Consider the following 25,123-nt stretch of genomic DNA (forward strand, 5'->3'; position numbering starts at 1 on the left):
AAGCGTCAGAAAAGGTCTTCACAATCTAAGAATAAGTATTCTCACCATCAACTGACTACAAATAATAGGAAAAATGACAATAGTATGCAAAATTCTCTCACTCGGACAAACAAGTTTGGGTTAATATGCAGAGAGCTACAGAAACCAAAACACAAAATAAAACCATCAAATTTAAATTCGTTTTGTGCAAAAACTTTCTGTAATGTGTGAAAGTTATGGCAGTATTAGCTCCTGTAAATTAGTATATGGTTGATATGGTGTGCATTACCAAGTTGTTTTCTTCGATGACATTGGAGAAAATTCTGATTAACTTCATTTAGATTTACTAGTATATCTGAGTTTGTAGAAAAATATTGGCTTTCAAACATGATTTAGTGGTGCTATATTTTGCAAAACGAAATGGAATTGGTGCAATTACCAAAGCAACTTATCTCTGTGGATAGAGGTAACTAGTGCACGAATTTAATTTTTTAATTCTTTAATTTTTGTAGTATTGTTCTTATTAACTTATCTGTCAACAATTTATAATGAACAATTTTTTATGTTTTCTATGTAACATTTTTACAGTGAACTCATAAAATTGCTGCATTATTAAAAGTTCTGAAATGTTCTTTCATCCAAAATTTATTGCATATCATATAATATATGCTGGTGTAAAAATTTCAAAAAACTTTTTAGTCACTGAGTATTTTGTCTTTTTTTTGTTATATAATTCTATGTTTAATATACACAGTGTTTTGTTTCACTTCCATTTTTAACAGTCAACCATTATCACTTTGATAAGAAAGTATTTTCAAAATGTTATTTTCACAAAGTAGCAATGTTAAAATATGATTATTATGCGATAGATTGAGTTTCTCTTTTAGCAGCAGGATTGTGGTTTGCTTCACTAATGTAGATACAAATGATCTGTTTTAGCTTGATGCTGCCAGTTTGCAATGGTAGTGGCGGTTTGCACTAGCTTGCAGAACACACTTCCCTGGTCATGTGTTATGATCATTATCTCTCAAACCAAAGATACTGAAAGATTCATTGTCTTTATAATACCGAATCTGGAAAGTAGTGTAAATTGTAAACATGTGTTTGTGTATTCTAAACAAGAAACTATTTTATCAAGTTTTTCTACTTTGATATGGACACTGGAGTTACTGTGACTGGTCTTGAGGGTATCTTGAGAGTACACAAGATGAACCTATTTTTGAAACAATGGTTTGATGCAGGTAGTGAAGATGGAAATGATGAGTCCGTCCTCATTGCAAACTCACGAACTGTTAGTGAAGTGGCTTCAGTGTTCGGCAGCCAATCTTTGGAACAGATAGATGCTGTACCTGGAAATACTGTATCAATGCAAGTAAGTTTCTTGCAACCTGTAGATCTTACTTTTTTAGTTTTAGTTATTACATTTTGTCTTCTAAAGCATTGCTCAGTGCTACAATGTCGGAATGGCCCGTTTCGGTGAGTCCGATTCGGTGAGTCCGATTCGGTGAGTCCGATTCGGTGAGTCCGATCCCTTAACGGGGGATTTTTTTAATTTTTTTTTTTTAATTATTGGGTACCGTAGCCTAATTATCATTGCCGTTTTAGGGTTAGGGGTTAGGATTAGGGGTTAGAGGTTAAGAACTCACCGAATCAGACTCACCGAATCGGACTCACCGAATAGTAGCAGACCCCTACAATGTATATGTACGAATGGGGTTAGTTTATTCTTAGAGTTTATCACTGACTACTGAGTTTTATAGAACATTTCTGTATGAGTATGTCTTTAGCAATTAGCATGCCTTCAAGTATGTTGTTTTTTTTTTACGTTTTTTGTCTTGCAGTATGTCTTCAAGTACGCTGTAATTGTAAGTTTGTATTATGGGGTCTGCTACTATTCGGTGAGTCCGATTCGGTGAGTCCGATTCGGTGAGTCTGATTCGGTGAGTTCCTAACCTCTAACCCCTAACCCTAACCTCTAACCCCTAACCCTAAAACGGCAATGATAATTAGGCTATGGTACCCAATAATTTAAAAAAAAAAATTGAAAAAATCCCCCGTTAAGGGATCAGACTCACCGAATCGGACTCACCGAAACGGGCCATTCCGTGTATTATGGATACTTGTTGTATGTTCTTTTACAACGTTTTGTTTCCTAACTTCAGAGTGGGCTCGACTCTTCATTTGTGAAGAAAACTACCATCGTGGATGATGGAGATGACCGCTCGATGACGTCACTTGTTCAAAGTTTGAAGAATTTCAATAAAAGCAATGAAGATCTGCGCAAACGCAAGCAGCGCTTCAACAAAAACAAAGTGGCTCCGTCAAATGACCCTGATAGTGAGATGGAAAGACCTACATCTGCTCCTCTTCACCGTGATCGTAAATGGCTGGAGGAGATGAACATGAATCGGCCAATGACTGCAGCTGCTAAGTTCACTCTTTCCATCACTCCTCCTCTTCAGAAAAAAGGTAATTTTGTTATTCCATAACATAGCCCTTTCTCTCTAAAGCACCCATAAAGAAAGCAGTATGTCAAGCCTGTTGTGTTTAATCTATACCTGAATTCACAGATTGAATAACTTTTGTTTCTTTTTGTAAGTGCTGTATCTTTTGTTACATTAAATTTATGAAATCTTTCACTTTAACATTGGATACTTCAAAGACAGAATACATTCAAATTTTATGTGGGCATGATATAACTTCAAGGTCACCAATAAAATACAGGTTTCAAAAATTTCAGTTTTGAAAAGCTGCAGTAATGATATAATGGTGATATAAACATAATTTATTCTGAAGCCTTCACAATATCCTTATCCATATCTGAGCACCTTTGTCACTATTTTTTTTATTTAAGTTGCTGCTGAAACAACAAGTTTAGAAGAAGAAATCGTCGAAGCAAAGGAAGTCCCTAAAGAGTTAGACCCAATACAGCCAATTGTCAAAGAAACCGCCTATATTCCATACGAGTATGCCCAAGCTATGATATCAAGAATAGTTGAGGACATGAACAAAATGAAGATGCACCATCTGAACATCATTACCAGAATGGAGCAACAATACCAACAGATGGAAGTGCAAACTCAGGCATGTATAAAGAATCGTAAAACATAAGTCAGTTGGTTTTACAGTGTAGCGTTTTTCCGCTTTTTTAACTTTCTTAAGTCTTGTTATATTTCAATTACATATTATAATCTCCTAATACTCTATTACTTGTTTTCGGACAAAGTGTTATGTATGACTAATGCAATACATTCGTACACTTGTGTAGGTAATTTGTACCTTTTCTATGTATTTTTCAACGTTTCAAAGCATTAACTTCGCTTGCCATTAAATTCAACCCATTAAACGACAGAACCAAGGTTTTGTTTGACAAAGACTGTCATTGTGGTTACCAGGGTGGTTCTCTCAAGTTCCTATTGCAAAGTAAAACGATTAGTATAAAGTGTCCATACTGTCCAATCTCTAACAAGGAACTCTCTGCAGGAGCAATTTGATGAATGCATATCACAAATACAAGAGAAGCACAGCAAACGTTTGGACCACTTTCGTCAAGTCATCGACGTCTTGACGGCCGAGCTACAGTCTAAGGGTTCGATTCGCGCTGAAGCAATTCAGGTAAACGGTTGAATATATGCGTTTCTTCAATTTTTCTATGATGATTGCTGGTCTTGAGTTCAACTACGCTCTGTAGCAGTAACTACGATCTAGTTTGTTAGCAGTTCATGTTTTGCATGCCGGTCATTCAATGTTGGTTTGAAGCAAAACTCAATCCCATCTTTAACATGATCCATTCTAGGTCATTTTCTTTAGTCATCAACACTCAGTGCTGACCAGGCTTCAATCGTGACTTCAGCGCATCAGGATTATTTTTGTTTCGCAGCGATTTTCTTATGTTTTGTGAAATTTTAGCTGCACGTCATGTTTCAATATTCGAATGCAAAGCTACTCACGTTGTACTTCATTGCAGACTTTGAGGGAGAAAAACAAAGAATTGGCTTTGGAAAGAAAGAAAATGCAGCAGCAATTGAGCAGTTCAAAAATCCTGATTGTACCTCAAGAAATCGAAAACAGAGACCAAAAGCAGGCTCGTGCTGCGCCTGAGGCCATGGCCGAAGCTGAGGGTAAGCGAGGCGCTAAATTATAAAGTCTATTCGCTAACTTAAAGTCCAAAATGCGAGTATTTAGCCTCCCGCACAACAAAATCTGCCATTTGTACATGCTGTCTGGGCTACTTATTTGCAAGTACAGTACCGTGATAATTTCTTTAGTATTCTTCCACTGTTACGGTTGTAAAGTTCCCGAAATTTTACCAGCAGTAACGTTGCCAACCCAGACGATCAGCCATGCCATTCTTAACATAACTTTAATCAAAGTGATTCATTTTGCTTCACTAATTTTTTTTTGTGGCGTCGTGTTGGTATGGCGGTCATTATAAACGTAATGCAGTAGGTGTTCTTTCAAAGCTCTACCCAGACAGCAAATCAATTGTTTTTTTGATATTGAATCAACGTCTGCGGACGTTTGATTCTGCAGACGTTAATTCAATGTAAAAAAAAACAACTGCTTTGCTGTCTGGGTATGTACAATGCACTGACGTTGAACACAGCTACGTACATGCAGAATATGCTGTAAAGATGTAATTCGCTGTCAGGTGGTTATTGCGGTTAGCCACACTAGCCTAATAATTGTCGTATTGCAAAATTTGTAGTTTAGAAATCCCACACTGTTTCTCCTTTGTTTAACCAGTCTCAGTTATGACGTTCGTCTTCTTCAAACAATGAACCCGATTTTATTATTTGTTTAATATAAATGTTTGATCGTCAAGGTTACTAAGAAGCCATCGTGACGCACTGGCTGTTAGCAGCGCCTGGTAATTCACGGATGTTATGAGAACAATAAATTGTATTGCCATTGCGTTAAGTTAACGTGGTGGAATTTCACAGCAAAGAGGCTTTACGTCTTTTATCTAGTTTTGTGTCACGTTATGCTGTATACAATACAATATCCATCTGCGAAAAATTACCAACAACTTACAAATCATGTCGGATTAACCATTACAAACCAAAGAGACCAGTCCTAACCCATATTGGGTGTATATTGGCCTTACTTTTCTAGTGAAATCATAGACTGAGTGAAATATATAATCTGTCTTGGTCTGGTTACTTTTGTAAAGACTAAAAAGAATGTGAGGTCATGTTTTTGAAAAGAATATTATTAGACTCTAGTTCTTCTTGAAGTAATTTTAACAGTTATGGTAACACATTATGTGAATGAAGTATAGTATTGAGTTTTCATTATTTGTCATTTATTTAGATGAAGAAGTTGATGACCGGCACTCTGTTGAAGGAAAGGTACGAAAATCTAACTAAGCCTCGTCACGTTATTTCTACTGTATCAACGTTCTGTTTGTTGCTTTTGTACATATCTAGTATATCACTATGATCTTTTGATGGCTAGCCTAAGTGACAAAACCTTTGTCTGATACCAGCTTCTCATAGCAGTTTTGATGGCTGAATGATGCTGGATCGGTTATCGCTTGACATTAGAGTGGTTTAAAACCCGAGGTTATTATTTTCTCCACATCCAGGTATTTTCAGTGGTTAGAATGAGATATTAAATCGGTACAAACTTGTAGAACAGTCAATTTTTTTTAAATATAACCGAGCAGATGTATTCCCACTTTAAGTTATTCCTGAAAATGTCATATAACATCTACGTTTTATTTAACTTTCTCTTTAGATTGTTGCGGCATTATAACGTTGGTAAGATATAACATTGATTTACAACATCACTTATTTCCTGTTTGAGCAACACGTTTACAATCAACTTAGTTTGATAACTGTGCAGTGTGCACGCTACATGATTCCTTCTGGGGGCCGGTGGATTTGGTTTTTAGCCTAGGTATATTGATGTTCAATGCAGGACTCCATTAAAGTTTTAGAAATTTAAAACTCTTTTTTCGTTGTTCATAGATTTTAGAAGATTCTCAAGAAACGGAAAAGGAAATTGTTCCCGCACCTGTTGCAGGTGGGTTAATAAAAATGTGATTAAACAATTTTTTTACTTGTATTTTTTTACTCATTTTGTCTGGCTGTATTTACCCAGTTACCACACGTTGTTCAAACGATGTAATAAAGAGCAAGCTTTGCTAGTTTGATATAAACATTTTTGTCGGAGTAGTATTAAGTGCTCTTTGTAAGAAACCATGTACAGAAAGTTTCTTTAATCTGACAGAACCCATGTGAATTTGATTTAAGTGTTAAGATTTCATCCTTATCCTATTCAAATACAGCTTTCGTTTGAGTTGCAGACGCCAGCGCTGATGAGGAAGATGAAGAGGGAAGAAAAGAGATTGATGAGGTCAAGGTTTGTTTGTTTATGTAATATTTAAAAAACTGCTGCAGTGTGGTGATAATAAAGTACAAGTAGTATTTCTATAGGTGGTAATAATAAAAATAAATTGCACATTTCGTGCCTCAAATCTGTTTGGTGTAATCTTTCCTCTCTTGTTCTTAAGCAGCAGGAAGAAGAGACTGAAGATGTTGAAAAAGAAGTTGAACCTTTCACTGAATTGGATGGAAAAGAGATAGAGATCCGTTCTGAAATAGATGAGGAGGAAATCCAAGAAGATGTGTTTTCAGAAGATGAAGTAATTGGACATTTAAGAATTAATTTTAAGCACAAAACTTGAATTTATGCACAACTATGGTGCTGTTATTGTGTCTGTATTTTGTACTCCAATCATAATATAAAAAAACGATTGTACAAAAAGATGTATGCAGACTAGTTATAGGTGCCATATACTATAGGTCTTAGGTATCACCTGCAATTTTTTACACAACTCATATCAATTGCGCAATGTTTTCAATTTATTCACCATTTCTTTTTCAAACAAATTATTTTATTGATTCAATAATCTTCTTCTCATAACATTATACAGCATCAGGTCACTTTTTATTTTCCATCACAATGTGTAAACAGATGGAAGAGCAACTGGAGAAAGATGAGGAAGAAACAGAAGGCGTGACTGTTGTTCCTCTTCTTGTATTAGAAGAAGGAAGCGAATTGAAAGGAGTGAGCTCTTTATTTTGCCAACATTGCGTTCAATCTGTAATGTGGTTTTACGTGATTTTCTACCCAGATTCTAAAATGTAATTCCATGGTAAATTGTTTCCTTACTTTTTCGGAGAATACACAATAATCTATCTCTGCACAATGACACAGGCTTCTGCTCTGCCGCATCAGGTTCAATTCCATTGAAATGTGCGATATTTACAAGTTTCAACGTTATCACAACATCTAAGAAAACTCCTTTTGCAGAAACAAACCAAAGAACCTGCCAAGTTGGAAAAGAATAAAAAAACGACTAAAACCCCGACGTCACCAGCGAAGAAGGAAAGCTCACCAAGAAGAAAGGTATGTACTGGCTTGAAGAAGCACCGCTCAGCGCCCATCCTAAGCATTGCTCTTGTAGAGGTTCATTGATGAGGGAAACGTATATGTTAGCTTCGTTGCTTCTTGATGGTAATTCACATTTTTCTCACAAGTGCTTGTAGGTGGAGTTGATCAACTAACAGTTTTTTTTTTCGTGTAACAATCGCAGAAAAAGATTTTTCTTTCTAGAATATTTTCACTGATAAAAAATTGATTGTTAAGTTTATTTGTTTATGCTAAACTGTGATGTTTTAGTTAATCCAGTAATATCTCTCTGGGGACCGAGAAAACATATTTTGTGACCTAATGATTTCAATACTTCAAAGTTAAATTTGCCTCTAAAGCTATCAAAACCTGCAAGCTTTGCCGCAAACCATGTAGACATGTTTTTTTAATATCCGTTAATGATTATTTACTGTGTATCTACAACATAAAGCTTGTTACTGCCTTCCTATTTCCATTCGGCAACAACAGAGCTTTCAGTTAGGAGTCAACATCACCACTGACTTAAGTAGTAACTCTTTCATTGAATTAGTAGTATTCAATGTGGAATGGTGCATTACCCAACAGCTACGCCCTTAAACAGGAAGTACCACTTTGCTACGAAAATTTAACTCATTGCAATTCTCGAACGTTTTACGTCTTTTGCAGGTTTCAATCCAAAAACAAGCTGAGCCCGTGTCGTCAGCCGATCAAGCCATGCAGAATAAACAGCAGATAATTCAGGCTAAGAAACACGAGAAACGTATCAAGGTAGGCCGGAACGTGTTTGTTTGTTACTTTATCTCACATGGTTAACCTAAACATTAAATGGGCTTTACCCTCTTGCAGACGGGATGAGTAGATGGGGATATGAGACCCTGAATTTGCTTTATAGGTTAACAGTATTTGCATTTAAACAGTATTAAATTATCTAAATGTTCTTGCATTTGTGCAAGTCCGTAGTTTGTGTAACCAGTGTAAATTTTCCCACTTTTCTGTGGTTGTCGATACTGGATAGACGCGTGGTTTTCAAGATGCAGCCATTTCTGAAACTCAAACTTTCTCATCTCTCCCTGCTTGGTGACTCTAGAATAGTTCATGTCTCCTGGGGAAGCAATAAAAGGTGGGAAAACGTAGCTTGAAGAAAATTCAATCAAAAATGTTCTAAAAATCAAATTTTGTCGATTTTTCAACGCCTGGAGGTGTTGCAACTCGTTGTGTCACTTGGGAGAGGCAATAAAACATGAAAAAATATGATTTTTAACATTTCAGTCAGATTGTCAGCAATAGTCAAGAAAATTTGTAAAAGTTTATAAAATGTGACAATCAAGCCTTATGTTCAGGTTGCCATGGGCAACACAAATAAATCCCAAACTGTGAATGACTAATTGGTTTCTTCGAAAATTTGGTTCAAACTTTTGGCAGTAAACCAGTTAGTAAATCTGTAGTTTTCTACATTGCTCTAATGTTTGCAGAATAAATGTAAAAAAGGATTAATCAGTTGGTTAGGAGTAAGCAACGATAAAAGTAGTGTGGTATGTTAGACTTCCCAGCCAGAAAATCGTCTTTTTTACATTGATTCAACCTCTGGAGATGTTGACTCAATGTAGAAAAGGACTAATTCACTGACTTGAGTTACTGTATTAACAAACTGTGAACCACTCTTGAAATTTAGAAAAGTGGCCGCTGTGAGCGCCAAAGTGTTGTTTCTCAGTGTGTTGGTTGTCATTCTTTCATGACGTTGTAACGATGTTCGTTACCGCGTGGTGGCACACGATAGGGCGTGTGGGTTGTCACAGGCATTCACTCCACTCAGAGAGTCTTTTTAGTTTGTTTGCACAAACAAGGCTGATTTAAAATCGACTTGCCCGCTTAGTTTTTCTTTTTTTGCGTTCTTGAGTTTGATGATCTCCATCAGCTTTAACATCGTGTTTAATAAATTGTTGAGAATTCTGGTTTAAAAAATTAAAGATGAAAAAGTTCGACTCAAATTTGCAACACTTTTTAAACTGGAGTCGAAGTCCCACCGCTACACATAACATCAAAATAACATGACACATGTGGCTTTTAGGCGGCTAAAGTATGATGTAAACTGTAGCGAATGCGATGTTTCTTTATCGCATTCTATACTTTTTATGAGAACATCAGTTGGTTAACGTTTTCTTTGTTCGTCGTTGCAAGCACAGCATTACTGTATTATGGGCTTGTTTTTGGCTGCCGTGGTTAGCCTAAAACTGGCCTCTTGAGCAGAAGATATTGGGCTTAAGTCACTGAACAATCGACTTTTTATCTCGCATCTGGTTTCGTATTGATACTATTGAACTGCAGTCTGGTCACAAAACAAGAAAAACTTTTATAGCGGAGAGAACGCGCAGAAGTTTTTCTGAATGAGGTTTAGAAATTCTTTTGCACATGTCCTTATCCGATGAGTGGTCCTCAACTTACCCAAGCTGTGATGTAGCCAACTTCACTGAATCTGACCACACTGTGACCACTCCAAATTGATCCGATTAGGCGGTTGGTCCTCTGAAACTAGGAAATTGTACAAAAACGTGATTTTGCGACCAAAAAAAACACTGGGCTCAAGTGTGTGGTCGGTTAACATGTGTGCCGATGAAGCAAAGGCACCTGCATCGAGACTAGAAGATATACTTGGTCACGACGTTGACCTTGTTTTGCGTCACGCATGGCTGACGTGACGTAGTCAAGGTCACGTTGGCGAGTATTTCTCAACCAGGTTCAAAGCTTAAAGTACATAAAGTTTGTAGATTAATTCGGGCGCACTCTACGTGCGCTATCAGTGTAATTCTTATGCGGGCCCAACTTTTTGCTCATGTCTTGACTAGATCATGGCATCTCATCCCAGTCAAAGTCAGACTTTTGTGTATTGTTTCTACGTCTGCAAATGTTAAATCAACGTAAAAATGTCTGATTTGCTGGCTGAGAGTTACAGCATCAAGTTGATTGTTCCCAGCTAGCAAAACCCGTCATTTTCACATTGATTCAACATTTTTAAAAATAACGAGTTTTGTACGATGCGATCATATTGATCACTACGTGTCGCGATGAGATAAAATAAAAATTTCACTTATTCTGCTGGAGCTATTCGTGAGGTTGTTGTTGCGGAGCAACTTTGTGCCATCTACCTTCTTGACATAACTTTTGCACAAAATAAAATAACTTGCGTAGAAGTCAAGCAACGTAGAACCGTAAAAAATGTCTTGTCTGCTGCAATGCAGTAATTGCATTCAACTTATTACCTACTAAATTGTTGCGTCTTCGTAGTTTGGCTTTTTAGATAATTTTGTGCTAACATTAACTGGGAACTGGAAACCTATTTCCACTCTTTGATTGACTCCGCAGCCGTGGTCTGATGTTCCTTTGCCACAGATCAACACGTTTTGCCATGGGGTTTGTGATTATTTCCATTTTATAAAAATCGTCATTTTTATATCGTTACAACGTCGCCTGATGTTGAGACGGTGTAAAAACGGCAATATTTTTACACCTGGTTTATACTAACTTCTTTATTGAATTCGATCAGTTAGTTTGAAATATATTTATAATACTGTTGCATAAAAAACTCTATACGAACAGATGCTAAAACACAAAACCATTTGCAAGAAATTGCAAACTTGTGTTTATCGTTGATGCAACTGATGTGTGTAATCCTTCATCGCGTCAAAACGGTTTGAAGACAAATAAAATGGATATTTTCTGCTACTGAATGTACTGATATAAACGCATTGTTTTTTATTCAAAAACAATTATGTATGTCACCTTTGTAATCACGTTTGTCTTCTGTCGTATTAAACATGGTGAGACATTCGCAGTGGCGTCAAATATCACAAAGTGCGAACAAAATCAACGATATGTTAACGATATTATAATCTTTGCGCTGTAGCGAAACTAACTTTGCACCAAAAGCACGTTTCATGCAAAGGTACAATTCCGAAACTGTGACAACAGTTAAATAAATAAAAGCGTTCACCGAAAACTTTGCTAAAATCGATTTTCTTCCGCATAACAGCCATAACATTCTGTCGAACCCGATCCATATACGAGGTGTAAACTTTATGCCGACTGATGTTCTTGTCCCGTCTGCTTTTTTGAGGTACTGTTGCGTGTGATGTTTATCGCTTGGTCAAGTGTTTTGTATGGCTGTAAAGCCGAGTGTCTACACTCGTTTCTTTGCTCTTGTGGTTGGATGCACTTTTCGCACAGTTATGTTTGTCAGTACATTAATAAACCAACTTTAAAAAAACATTGTTCCTAATTTGTTACAAGTGATGTTGGACACGGAGATTTTCAAAGAATGTACCGCAGTTGGGTGGGCCAGAGATGAAGGGGTTTTTCGCAATTGGTCACTTAATATATTTGCCATTTTGTAGGCAAAGCAACATGTAGCAGGCGTGAAAATTGTGGTCGAAACCGATAGTGTTTCTGACTCACAGATCATTATCGGACCAAATTCGAATTTATGTATATGCGATGGTAATACATATATGTAAAGGACATGCCTTGTCAACTTTCGACGTTACTAAAAGTTATCAAAATCTTATTTATCAAAAAATTGTGAAAATCTCTTCAAAGAAGAAACTTTGAAACTGAAAATTTTTAAGAGAGTTAATAAAACTGCTGTTTCGTTTTTTTTTTTTTTTTTTTATTTATGTAAAATCGATATTAAGAAAAGCCAAATTAACAATAGACTTCCGCTCGTTCAGTTTACTATACTTTCAATCATCAACTTGGTTGCTGCTTACTCAGCTGTGCGTGACGTTTGTATTATAAAAGATTCCGATAAAGTGTCGAACAATAACTAAAAGATATTGATGCGCAATTTTTTGATGTTACAAATTGTAGAGGGTCTTATTTCTTAAAGGACATCACATCTTTCTTCATCTCGACTTTTGTTGTGGTTCTTGTTTTATGAGATGCTAAATTGTCGTTTTTTAACATTACATTATCGCGTCATTTGCTTCAAATTCCAATGTCTGCCTCAGTGCCTCATCTTGTATAATTTTGAAAATCTTACAAGAAAAAGATTTCATGAAATCTTGTTATTTGACAATGAATTTTCTTCGATCAACTCTAAACACTGAACTAGCAGCTTAAAATTTTTCCATGCACTTTAACTGGAAATCTTAACGTTTTTCTTCGGTATGGGTTTGGATGTTTCGTCGCACCAATAATTTTCGAACGATAACACACCAGGTTAGGAAGCTGGTACCGATTTCTCTTGTTTATACCTGGCCAACCTCTTGTCACGCGTTAGCATTTTAGCTTTAGGCAATCAATACCTTCACATCCGGAGCTGGCATTGCCAGGTTATACCCATGTTTTTTTGCAAAAGAAATTATTGTTTTATATAGCCTAGCCCAAAGGAATAAAAAATTGTTAATGATATTACATGTTTTGCAAGCATTAGTGCGTGATATTCTCGAACCTTACGTCATTCGTAGGTCCCGAGGAGAAATATTTTTTAACTTATTGTTATTGCTACCTCTGCACAGATCAGCCATTGTCAGTTTTTTAGCTGCCCTTTTACATTTCAAAACTTTGTGTTTACAAATCAAACATCTGTGGACATTAAAACAATGTAAAAATGGATCCATTGTAGATCGAGTTTGATTGTCTGTTTTTTTTAATATGCCGACGTGTAAATGTAACATATCTAATGTTGTATGGACTTTTATGTGGTTTGAACAATGTTAAAAAAGTCTGGTCAAGTTTTTTCCGCAATGTCGAAATTCTAGGAAAGTACATTCCCAGACACCAAATCAACGTCTGCAGACGTTGAATCAATGTAAAAAAACGGTTACTTTGCTGTCTGGGATTGTCACTGGCGTATATGCAAATTGTTGATACTCGACCGTGTAGCAGAAAATCTTCATTTTCCACATCAGATCGGGCTCAGTTTGAATGTCTGATCTATAAAGAATGTTTTTTAATCAAGTGTGTCGCCTTTTCGATTTGTATTCTGCCGTCTGTCATACAATGTTAAGAATCGCTCTTTGTGAGGTTCGCAAGCTTATCTTGTTGATTTGTGACGTGCTAATGTAGCTTTGTTAAATTTAACTTGCCATTTCGCTGCAACTAGATTGTCAACAAATGCTATAAATACCCGGTTTGTAACATTATTAACTCTTTAAAGTTAGACTTTTTCAAACCGACTACAACGCTATTGTAAAATTGCACTGCAATGAATCTTTAATGAAACGCCACTACGGGTACGGGTTGTTTTTGTGCAGTATAATTACTAGAAGCGACTTGATGTGATATTACGATAATTAATGAGCAAAATGAAATTTTGTGTAAAACTATAACTGATTTTACTTGTTTCATCCTTTTTGTTACTTTTTTTTGTATTTGTTCGACAGTTAATTATTTTTTTTTTGAAAGTTTATATTAACCTCAGTTTTACATTTACTTGATCATACCAACATACGACAACTTAATCGACACGCACCACTGCCCCAGGGTTGCCATTCTGGTTCTGTGACATCACAAATTAATTTCTGCTCTTTCGAAGCCAGATATCTGCAGCAGTCTACCACAGGAAGCAGGCATTTGCTGATTTCTTCCCAGCTTGCACCATGCACAAGTCAACAAATCCATTCGCTAGAAAAGAATCGAAATAAATCGATTCAATTGCGTTACAACATCATAAAAGGCTATAGAACAAAAAGTGGTGACTTTCTCAACTTCAATTAACGTTTTAATAACCGAAAATGGTGAGAATGGCTCTTACTCTCAACTTACCACTTAACAACTTGCAGTCGCAAAGTCGTAACTCCGTGTGACAGTAGTTACAACTTTAATAACTCTTGAACTGCAATTTGTGACGCCCATGCCTTAAATACCGTGCCAGCTAAGTTGAACCTAGTGCGTAGTGAGTGGTGGCATTTCATTTTTTATTTATTCATTTTGTTTTACCTTTAAGGAGCTGGAAAAGGCGGTTGAACTTGAACGCAAAAAGCTCGAACAAAGTCGTAAATCAGCAAAATCCACAGAAGCAGATTTGACAGAAGCCAAGAACGAGATTTCGACTCTGCAGAAGAATATTGCTCAGCAGAAAGCAGAAGTGAGTATATTTCCCCATTTTAACGTAGTTCAGAGTTGCCTTGCGTTAAACGTACAATCAGTTTATGCATTGGCTTCATTGTTGTATTTTAGGTTATTTTCTTCAATGGTAGTTGAATTGTATTGATCTGTATTTTCACATCTTCATTTTAAAGATAGAAATTAGGTTGCTTTTCTACTGCAGCTTTACTGTAGCCAACACTATTTACACCAAACTACAGTAGCCTAAAACATACATAACAAGCTTCATTTCTTCTTGTAATCTACTTTTCATGCGAAAACAATTACAAAAGTGTTAGTATCTATCGCGACAGTTTACACATAAAGTATAAATTAGACGATGTAGCGCATTTGTATCAATGTTAAAAATCAATTCTTCGATGTCATGCTGCATTGGGAGGTTGACGTTTTGAATTAAAAATCAATCTAATTTTCTGTTGAGATTCCGTAGCTGCATGGTGTGGTTGCGAAACCACATACCCCGTAACTCAGCAGCTCTTCCTACGTATGGTTTGTCGTTAAAAAATCCAAATACAGAAAGCTGTTTAGAAAATGGCGTTATAAATAGGACAATACACGTAAGTTTCGTTCGAAAATCCTTGCAACGACATAGTAATTGGTTTATTTGCGGGGATTTGTTTACAATTAGCACGCGGACGTCACATGTATTTACAAAACCGGTACCTCCTTGTCGACGTCATCAAACGGGACGCGAATTTGATTCTCAAAGCAAAATACATGGGTTTTTATCACAAATAAAATGCCCGTCTTTGCCCACTTGGAGTTGTTAGCAGTGCAGGATCTGCATAAGTAAAACCATCAGTTTTCTTCATAATATTTCCATATAGTTTCAAGTGTATCCACAGGGTTTACTCAATTTGATTTGGTTTTGTAGATCGCTTGGTGTTTCGCCTAAGTAACTAGCAAATTTCACAGCTTATGCATGACAAGCACACAGCCTTTAACAACCCACTATGAAATAGACAACTGTTATTTCCAACTCAAAGTGAAATTCACTACAAATCCCACAGAACCTTGACACTCTTATTGTAACAGAATAAAAATGCGTATTAATATTATTGCTATTTACGTAAAGTAACTTTAGTTTATCGTTATTTTATCGAATTTCAGTTGGCAAAGCTTGAAGATGCCGCCGGGGCAGGAGCCATTGCCCTGCAGGAGCTTCCAGAGCTGAAGAGCGAAATCAAAACGCTGACGACCGAAAACCAGAACTTGGTCAACAACTACAACACAGAGCGAGTCCTGCGAAAGAAATACTACAACATGGTAGAAGATATGAAAGGTGAGATTGAGTGAACGTGCCACGGTGGAGGGTTTATGCACAAGGGTAAATTCTTTTTTGTGTTGATTGTTTTCGTACTAAACGTATTATTCTGTATTCCCGAACGAGACGTTCTATCTTTTTAATTTTTAACTATCTCAGTTGGAAAAACCTATCTTTTTCGTACCAATTAAACCTGTGTAGATGTTGAATCAATGATAAACAGAGGGGTTTACCTTAATCTAAATATATCTATGTATTCTTTTCAATTATAATAAGTAGGTCCTAGGAATAATTTGCCACCAAAGCTATTTAAAAGTATGGGTCTAATGTCGATTTCCTTTAATTTTTCAAAAAAGTTGCACTATGTGGAAATGAATCATTTGAAAAAACAACCCTCTCATCGATATTAACACATCATGTTAACATCTCTAAACAGGAAAAATACGTGTGTATTGTCGCGTTCGGCCCCTCAGCAAAACGGAGAAAGCGAACAAGAACCAATTCGCGGTGCAAACCCCTGATGAATACACCATTAAGGTGGAGATGAACAGGGGGGGTGTTAAGGAATTCCAGTTTGATGAGATTTTCTCCGAGACATCATCACAAGACAATGTCTTTGAAGATACCAACAGGTGACTGTGATGAGTATTGTCGTTGTCTTCACGGGAGAGTAAACCGCGTTAGCTAAAATTATGCAGCTCTATCCTGCGTCCCAAAGCTGTGTGTACTGTGTTGATGAAGAATCAGAGTAAGTTTTACTCAAAATTTGATTATTTCTTCTTGCGGAACAGACTTGATAAAACAGTCATCACGAAACATCATTCACAAACAGGATCATGAAACATAATCATGATAATGATGATGGCGTATGAAACATAATCATGAAACCATGACAACGAAATATGATCATGAAGCCATGTTCACAAGACGTACTGAATCAAACTTACAAAATGTAATGAAGTCATTTCATATATGATCCCTAAAATTGGTCGTTAAATGATGATCACGAATTTTTTACTTTACCTGCATGTTTCAAATTACCTTCCAGCCTCATCCAGTCCGCCGTGGACGGCTACAACGTTTGCATCTTTGCCTATGGACAGACCGGTTCAGGGAAGACTTACACGATGATAGGAGATAAGGAACAGACCCAACCTGGCATAGCGCCCAGAGCATTCGATAGAATATTTAACATCGTCAAGCAGAATAAGAAGAAATTTTCATTCAAGGTTTGAAATTTGATGCGTTGTTGAACCTGTATAGATTAAACAAAACTAGCACAGGCTAAGCATCTTCTGTACAATTTGTTGAATAATTGTGTTTTTAAAAAAGTAAAATAAAAAATCAATAAACCCTTACAAATCTTAGCATCTCTGCTTGCAAGCATATAAAAAAACTAGTCTCACATATCTCTGATAAGGCAGCTAGTAAGATATTTCATTACCTGGGTTTGCCGTGCCTTGCTTGGTTGTAGGTATTTATAGTTGTAGGCTTACTTAGCCTTGCTTATTTGTAGGTAGGTATCGGATTATTTTTGTACGAGTGGGCTCTTGTTGCAGCTGGTACAGATAGTTCGCATCCACATGGTCATCTTTTTGCGAAATAGATTTTCGCCGACGATTGTACTTTGCTAGGGAGAAAATAAAGTGGTCGCGCGACATTTTTTTCTAGTCACATTTCATTGTTGAACAAATTGACATTGATTAATAGAGAAAAGGAGGAGTTCTTTGTTTTAGCATGATTTTATTAACGTAAAAATTGACAGAATTGGCTGGGTAATGGGTATGCGTCACGGCAAGCCTGCGACCAGCTGGATTTCACCAGGTGGAGTTTTCAACGATTACTCCACTCGTTTTCAACGATTAATAATAGTTTTTTATTGCAACATTGCAACGTATTTATCTTTTTGTGTTGCACTGGTTTCGTGCTTTTAAAAGCTGCATTGTATGTTTTGAAAGGGAATTTTGCAGCTTTATTGACTAGCCTTTGGCTATTTCCTCCATTCACTACGCCAATAACCTGCATTTGTATTCTGGATATCCAAACATTATGTTTTGGTTGTTTATTGGAAGTGCACTCCCAAAGAATACTTAATCAGCACAGCATTCAGTTTGTACATTGATTCAAAGACTACAGACGTTGAATCAACGTAGAAAACGACTGATACGCTGGCTAGGTAGAAACCAGAATGTGGTTTTTGAAGCAGCTTCACAACAGAAAGATCGTGTGTGCCGCCACTGAGGTATTGAGGTTTGGGTTGTTCCCGGCCGAGCGCTTTGTACAAACCCAATATCGCGTACCGCCTAGGGTCAGGTCGTTGCTCACTTAAAAGCCGCTTCGAAGATAGAACCGATCATTCTTTTCACTTTGCATACTTTGGAAGAAGAGTTACTGCAGCAAAAGAGAAAACAAAAGAGGTAGGTTTTTGTTCAAGTTATCGTTGTGTTAGACATGCATCACCATTGTAGCAATACGAGATTTGATTTTTAATTAATTTCGCTATCCACAAAGCGTGGGTCTATTGTAATCCCAATAACAATTATAATTTTCTTTCATCAATATCCTTTTTTCAAGTACATTATAAACATAAACAAATAATTTATTAAGAAATAAAATGTTGTTAAAAAACACACTTCCTCATCTTCAAAAATATACATTTAAAAAATACTATCGAAAGAAAAACAAATTCGTTTTTTTTTGTCTACGAGACAAGTTAACTTTAATCACGTATTAAAAAGACAAGTTCTGAAGCTACATAGAGAGTTACAAGCTTTTGTGATGTCAAATTTCGATCTTGTCACTTTTTGTTATTTTGAAAGCTTTGAACCTTTTTTTTATTGCAGCAAAGTCCAGAATAATGAAGTTGCTTGTTGTAACGTTGCTGTGCCTGAGCGTTGCCGCTGCCACCCAGCAGCCTAATTATTCGAATGAAGATATTGAGCAACTTGTAGAATATTCTCGAGTTGTAAAGCAACAGTACGAAGAGAGCTTGATCGTTCCCACTGACCTGCGTGTTGGAAGAAGTAAGTTGTTTTTTCTTTGCCGTTTTAAATCAAAATATCAGTGTTTCACTTTTTTTTTCACTTTGTTTGGTTGTGGTTTCCGATCAGTTAAACCTTGTTAAGATTAACCAAAGTATGAATATGCTTTCATAACCTTCATTACCAACAGCGTATTTTCTTAAATCTAAATTACGTTGCACATTATTTGACCTGAGGATGCGCATTGCCATGGTGCACGAAACGTCAGTGCAGCACTTTATATTTTCCCCGCACGCTTTCAACATCATGGAATTAACACTAGAAAGCTGAATCTATACTTTTCTGTACGATCTGTAAAAATCTCTTTTAGCTAAAATGCAACCGAACATGTCAATTATAAGTTGTTTATGATAGAGGCTTTAGGTTTATTCATTCCTGTTTGTTCATCAAAGATCCAGATAGAGAAATACATTCTAATTCAAACTGACAACCGAATATGTTAGTAGGTTCCATGACAGCAAACCAATCGTTCTTTACATTGAATGTAAAAAAACGGTTGGTTTGCTATCTTGGGTTACTGTACTTCTGTACTGCATCCCTGACAGGGATTAGGTTACTTGTTGTTGTTGCTTTGTTAAAATTACAATTGGAATGTCACGTGGTACACTTCAGTGTCTACGTTTAGACGTTCGGAGACCAGTGCTTATTTTAATTCAAATCGATTTTTCTAGAATGTGTTCGCAACAGTGACTGCGCTGGTGAGGATTGGTCTTGCATCCATGTTGAAGACGCCCTCGTTGATCTCGTCAATAATACCGGTCATGGATACGAGATTCCTCGACTCAAGCAAATGGCGCGAATCGATGGCAAAGAATGCGTCTTGGCATTGGACGCAAAGCTTCGTCAATTTTCAAGCGAAGACGTTGTCAAAAGGATGCAGGAGTTGTTTGATGAAATGAAACTTATTCTTGGTGAAGAGAACAGTCTGATTAGTCAGTATGGCGCGACCATAGAAGTTCAGTTTGATGATTTGGACTTTGATTCTCTCAACGCTCCAGTTCAGAGAGTTTCTGGTGAGTTTAAAGTTTGTTTTAAACAGTCCGAAGCTGAGCCGAAGATTCACATTAATATTTATGTACAATTTCATTGCGTTGTGAAGAAGGGAGCGTTCTTCCTGGCTATAAGCACAAGGCTGAGCAGTGAGCACTCACCATTACAGACAGCGAGCATTTATATATACCGAAAAACATAGCATCACTTTGTTTATTTATTACTGTGACTTCTGCAATGTTAATTAAGAAAAGCAGTTGTAAACTACATCTTCTTATTTCACATTTAATAAAACTATTACAGAGCGTGACTACATTGATAGCTATTTTATGCAGCCTAGGTTTTTTTCTTTTGTTACATAACTTTCTTGTGTTGAATTGGGGTAAAATGTGGTTGATAAAATACGTTGTTCCAATGTTGCTATTTTTGTTTCAGCTTTGGGTGGTCAAGATCCAAATTTCCTTTTGTATTTCATTCTTCTTCGTGATGACTCGATCAATCTGGACAACAATCTTCTACTCATTCTTTCACTTCTCAGCTCTCAAGGAGGAGGCATAGATAACAACATCTTCAGCAATCCTTTCCTCCTTTATGTGCTCTTGGGTGATAACACCAGCAACAACAACAACAACGACCTGCTTTTGTACCTTTTCTTATTCAGCAGTAATAGCCCGTTTGGTGCTGCGCCTCCACTTAACGGACGAAAACGCCGACAAATTACTAACGAACAATATTTTGGTTTGGGCAGTTTATACTCTAATCCTCTTCTACTTTACATCGCACTCCGTGATGGTGGAGGTGTAAATGAGCTTCTTCCATTGTTGATCCTTGGTGGTGGTGGTGGTGGTGGTGGTGGAGGTTGTGGAATTAGCAGCTTGCTTCCTCTTCTTCTTATCAGCAACACCTCCAGTACAAATTTCGATAATGATCTACTTATTTTTGCTCTTCTTTCTGGAGGAGGTGGAGGATATGGGTGTTCTCCACATGGAGGAATAGGAGGAGGTGCTGGAGGTAGCTACGGAGGCGGCTATGGAGGCGGTTATGGAGGCGGTGGTCTTGGTAGTATTCTTCCTTTTCTCCTTTTGAACCTTACCGGATCAGGATCTTCATCCGACAGTCTTCTTCCCTTGCTTCTGCTCCTTGGTCAGGGAGGACTTGGTGGTGGATACGGTGATGGAGGTCTAGGTGGCCTTCTTCCTCTTCTTCTATTAACTGATACAAGCATAGGAACTGGTACCGATGCCACTACACTCCTGCTTCTCTCTGGTGCTCTTAGCGGTGGTGGAGGAGGAGGAGGATGTAAGTCGATGTCGTTTTGTCCCTGTGTGTCATAAATATTTAGTTAATTATTTTTGATTTATTATTGTCTTCCACGTAACTTGTTTTATAATAAAAGTTTAAACATTCTTGTCCACGTTTCCAAGTCTTCATCAATTTTTCATAAAATTCACCACTATTTTTATATTTTCTTGCTTTAGTAGCCTAAGTACTTCAGTAAGCAGTAAGTACTTTTCTTTAGGGTGGTAACATACTTTTTGTGTTCAGCAACTTACACCAGTCATTGTTTAACTTTAATGAATTTATTTCCCCAGTTGATTCCATTCTTCCTCTTCTGCTCCTCAATGATTCAAGTTCTTCGAACAGAAACCTCCTTCTGTTTCTGTTTGCTTCCTTGCAAACCAATCCATTCGGAGGAAGCCCATACGGAGGAAACCCATACGGAGGCGCGAATGTACTTGGATAAGCCGCTGGGTGTCATCTCATTCACTTGTTGTTGATTATTCAAAATTACCAATTTGATTTGCCATAATATTTCGATGGATATTTTTGAAAAACGTAACTTAAGATTTTGGTGCGTCAGTAATGAGCGTAATTTTAAAATCAATTATTATTTATAAGACCATCCCCTTGCAAAGTGACAAAGTTTATTTCACCACAGTTGTAACTTGTGTATTTTCAACCGATTTTCATCTCACATAAGGAAATCCTGCGTCGACTGAACATAGAGGAACGCGATGGTGGAGTTAACACCATGCCATTAACGGTGCATCTTGGTTTAATCAGAAACTGTAGTACTTAGTGTGTTTGCACCATGCATGTGCTTTCAGATACGTTGCATTAGCATTAAGCTATCAGTGGCGTAACTAGTGGAATGAGCCAGGGGCGGACCCAGCAATTAGCCTTAGGGGAACGATTGCAACAAAACGCAATGATGTGCAGGTCTACATTAATTCGACCTTGAAAATACACCATGAACAAAGTTACTTGTCTGTGGTTTAGGAGGAGGGCGATCGCCCCATTACCCCCCATGGATCTGCTACTGGTATGAGCCTGACGGAGGGTTAATAAAGCTGAAATGGTCTTCTGACATCTTTTTGATACAAATTTATCGAAAAAGGGCTTTTAAAGAGTTTTAACGTTTAGCTTACGCGGAGGCATTTGGCTTTCCCTCTGCCAGTTCCACCATTGAGCAGTTAGATGAAGTTTGCAACGCTTTCTGTAAGTCGCCTTGTGATAAAATTTAAAGCTAGATCTTCAAAGCGATATGTACAATGCGAATGGTTTTATGTCATAAATCGAGGTCAATAAAAGTAAAAGTTTTTTGCATTGATTGAAGGTCTGATGACGTAAGATGAATGTGCAAAAATAGTTCATTTTATTTACTGGATTTCTTCTAGCTTGACGTGCGCTTTCTTGGCAAAAAATTTTGCAATTTTTTCTCATCAGTTTACGTGTGCCGTGCATTGATTTGTTTAAAAAGTTGAAAAATATTTTTGTTGCTTTTTGCTTCCATGTAGAATTGCTAATACTGTCTCGCATCGTGTTTCAGCGTTTTATTATTTCTTTATTAAAAGTTTACGAACCTTAACCTCTACATGTTGTCTTCCGGTCTTGTTTTCTCAAAAAACTCACAAACAGTTATGAAGATGTTAAAATAATAAATACGTTAAGTTGGGACCACAGTCAAGAAAAGAGTTGTTGCAGATTTAGTTGAAGACCAGTTCAAGACAGTAAAAAAGTGAATGTGTTTTCCTGTAGGGCTGTAGGCTAATCGCCAGGGCTGTGATTTGAGATTACGTGTGACTTGTTCGTTTTCAATAATTGCAAGCTCAGCTCAAGCGAACCACAAGGATTTGAAGTCATACTAGCAGCCCTTGGTGACTATTCCATGATGTGAATGTCCTGTTCATCCTGTTTGTCACGATAACAATATGAAATCTTAAGTTTTTTACAACGAAAACATATCCACAAACTAGAAATTGCCAATATCATTTTGACAGTTTTCAACAACAATCTACCTCTCGTATTACAGGATTGGTTCGTAAATGTAATGAAGTGGACGCTAATGTCTATCAGCCTTTGTTCCTATTCCTCGGTGTTATTGAGGATGAAAGGTTATACAGGATTTCTTCATTTAGGATGCAACCGAACGATTAAACATAATAAATATATAAAACCGGTCAGGTTCGGAAACTTGTATAATTTATTGATAAACCTTTCACAACCGTAAAGGCGGCTTCTTCATTTTTTTATTCAAATAGAATCATGTAAGGTAAGGCTTGAAAAGATCTATTTGCGCAACACACGGCAATCACATAAAGTGGTATATTTCCTTCCCCAACTAAACAAATCTGTGGCACACACCCGATTAGGATGACCAGAATCCCAATTGCGGAGCGAAGTGAAAGAATGTTTAAAAATCAGACGCTTTGTTTACAGAATAGCCTACTGGATTCTAAACATTTTTTTCGGTTAAAAATAACTTTATCGAAGTTGCATGCAACATTGTAGCCTACTTGTACATTATTCGAAATTGTATGCGTTTCTTTTAAATACTAAATTATTATAAAAATAATATATAAAAATAAATCTAAAATTTTTAAATATGTTTTATATTGTTCTTCACCTGTATTGAATAGTCATCCCTCCAGTTTTTAATGTTTTACGTAGCATAGCCTTTGAACTTTGTAGTTAAATCAGGTTAAATTATGTTAAACTAAATCAGGTTAAAATATGGTTAAATTATGCGAAACCTATTCTTAATCTGCGTTTGAGGTCTGCAACATATCAAACTGCAATGCATCCATAGATTACTTTCCAAATCTAAGATAGTGAAAATGGGCTCTCATAAATACCAACAGGATGACCCAAAGTTATTTTCGTTCAGCAACAAGAAGTCATTTTTGGCACTTCGCTTTCGAAGCTATCTCTTTCCAGGCTGCAAAATCAGTCACTTTTTACATTGATGCAACGTCTGTAGACGCGACTGATTTGCTGTATGGGAACATTCACGTCCCTGAACTTTTTCCTTTTTCGGTGACCGATTTTCATGCTTCCCCACTGTTGTGATGTGGATATGACACGACACAGGAGACAATAATAATAATGGTTGTGTGGAACTGCAATGCGCTACAGACTAACTTACGTAATTAGACTTTTCCTCATGCGGTGGCTTTTAGATTACTTTGTCATTCTATTTGAAGCACATCTTTTCTTATTTGCTGCGTGTACTTTTTACATATCTGCTTATCCGGTTGTCCGTAGTCGGAAATACGAAACTTCCTTTTGAATAACTTTCTCAAAGACGCATCGACAACTCTGTCGGTCGCACATGACAACTAGCTTTGGCTTTCTTTTTAGTAACTCTAAAAAGGAAATGCAACCTGGAATTTTTAGAAAGGCAATTTTTAAAACGGATATGTACAGATCTCCGTCACAATGCCTCTCAAACCGCAATTGAACCGAATTTTCTCATCCACGACTTAAAATATCAAACTTTTTATGCAAGATAGCACAGCCCCTCCCGTTTTCCCTTCTTTTTCGGATGCTGTAAAAACCTAGTTGAAAACCACGCGGCAACTCTTGTAGTCTCAGTGTAAAATTGTTGTCGGATTTAAATTGTCGCCTGTTGTCACGCCTCTTATTTTTGTAAGTTTGGTCTTAACCATCAATGCGACGTCTTTTGTACATCAATAGATGATACTAAGCAGTCTACAAAACCGCTGTATTGTCTTCGCATACGTGCAGCGCTGGTGACTGGTGAGAACATCAGAGCAAGAAAGCAAATACTGAACGAACTGGAAATACAACTTGTCATTGCAGTCGTACTACAGAGTACCTATTGACGTGTTGTAAAGAGCATACTCAGCCAGCAGAATTGGTCACTTTTGCATATTGATGACCAAGTTTGCTGCCTGAGATTGTCACCACTTTTAAGAACGCGAATATTTTTACGTTAGCAACACATCAGCGCAACAGAAGTGAATTAAAAAAAGAAGTAAACCAGCATTGACAAAATGCTTGTTATGTTTCAAAATATAGCCTTTCA

The 25,123-nt window shown here is 36.9% G+C and overlaps 2 protein-coding genes across 3 annotated transcripts in view; both read left to right on the plus strand.

The window, feature by feature from the left end:
• Nucleotides 1–328: 328 nt before the first annotated feature.
• LOC145786932 (uncharacterized) overlaps nucleotides 329–25,123 on the plus strand; it is a 30,520-nt gene continuing 5,725 nt past the window's right edge. Inside the window, exons 1-17 of one of the 2 annotated variants that reach the window (XM_082598675.1) lie at nucleotides 329–445; nucleotides 1,221–1,351; nucleotides 2,142–2,448; nucleotides 2,834–3,063; nucleotides 3,463–3,594; nucleotides 3,947–4,100; nucleotides 5,293–5,330; nucleotides 5,952–6,006; nucleotides 6,290–6,345; nucleotides 6,500–6,628; nucleotides 6,961–7,053; nucleotides 7,300–7,395; nucleotides 8,065–8,166; nucleotides 14,339–14,479; nucleotides 15,610–15,781; nucleotides 16,200–16,395; nucleotides 16,812–16,992. In XM_082598675.1, coding sequence (XP_082454801.1) covers nucleotides 400–445; nucleotides 1,221–1,351; nucleotides 2,142–2,448; nucleotides 2,834–3,063; nucleotides 3,463–3,594; nucleotides 3,947–4,100; nucleotides 5,293–5,330; nucleotides 5,952–6,006; nucleotides 6,290–6,345; nucleotides 6,500–6,628; nucleotides 6,961–7,053; nucleotides 7,300–7,395; nucleotides 8,065–8,166; nucleotides 14,339–14,479; nucleotides 15,610–15,781; nucleotides 16,200–16,395; nucleotides 16,812–16,992 — 2,259 coding nt within the window. In that variant the 5' untranslated portion in view covers nucleotides 329–399. The remainder of the gene's footprint in view (nucleotides 446–1,220; nucleotides 1,352–2,141; nucleotides 2,449–2,833; nucleotides 3,064–3,462; nucleotides 3,595–3,946; nucleotides 4,101–5,292; nucleotides 5,331–5,951; nucleotides 6,007–6,289; nucleotides 6,346–6,499; nucleotides 6,629–6,960; nucleotides 7,054–7,299; nucleotides 7,396–8,064; nucleotides 8,167–14,338; nucleotides 14,480–15,609; nucleotides 15,782–16,199; nucleotides 16,396–16,811; nucleotides 16,993–25,123) is intronic. The other variant, XM_082598676.1, reaches the window with a different exon arrangement.
• Nucleotides 18,144–22,663, plus strand: LOC145786490 (uncharacterized). Its single transcript, XM_082598156.1, has 5 exons — nucleotides 18,144–18,180; nucleotides 18,607–18,786; nucleotides 19,476–19,817; nucleotides 20,230–21,093; nucleotides 21,387–22,663. The coding sequence occupies exons 2-5, from the start codon at nucleotides 18,621–18,623 to the stop codon at nucleotides 21,536–21,538; spliced, it is 1,524 nt and encodes a 507-aa protein (XP_082454282.1). The 5' UTR covers nucleotides 18,144–18,180; nucleotides 18,607–18,620; the 3' UTR covers nucleotides 21,539–22,663.

This window comes from Aplidium turbinatum, chromosome 17, assembly GCF_918807975.1.
Source record: "Aplidium turbinatum chromosome 17, kaAplTurb1.1, whole genome shotgun sequence".
Taxonomy (NCBI): domain Eukaryota; kingdom Metazoa; phylum Chordata; class Ascidiacea; order Aplousobranchia; family Polyclinidae; genus Aplidium; species Aplidium turbinatum.

Coding starts and splice junctions, on each gene's coding strand:
- LOC145786490 (XM_082598156.1), top strand. CDS start 18,621: ATGAAGTTGCTTGTTGTAACGTTGCTGTGCCTGAGCGTTGCCGCTGCC. Junction 18,787..19,475: donor TGACCTGCGTGTTGGAAGAA/GTAAGTTGTTTT, acceptor CGATTTTTCTAG/AATGTGTTCGCAACAGTGAC. Junction 19,818..20,229: donor TCCAGTTCAGAGAGTTTCTG/GTGAGTTTAAAG, acceptor TTTTTGTTTCAG/CTTTGGGTGGTCAAGATCCA.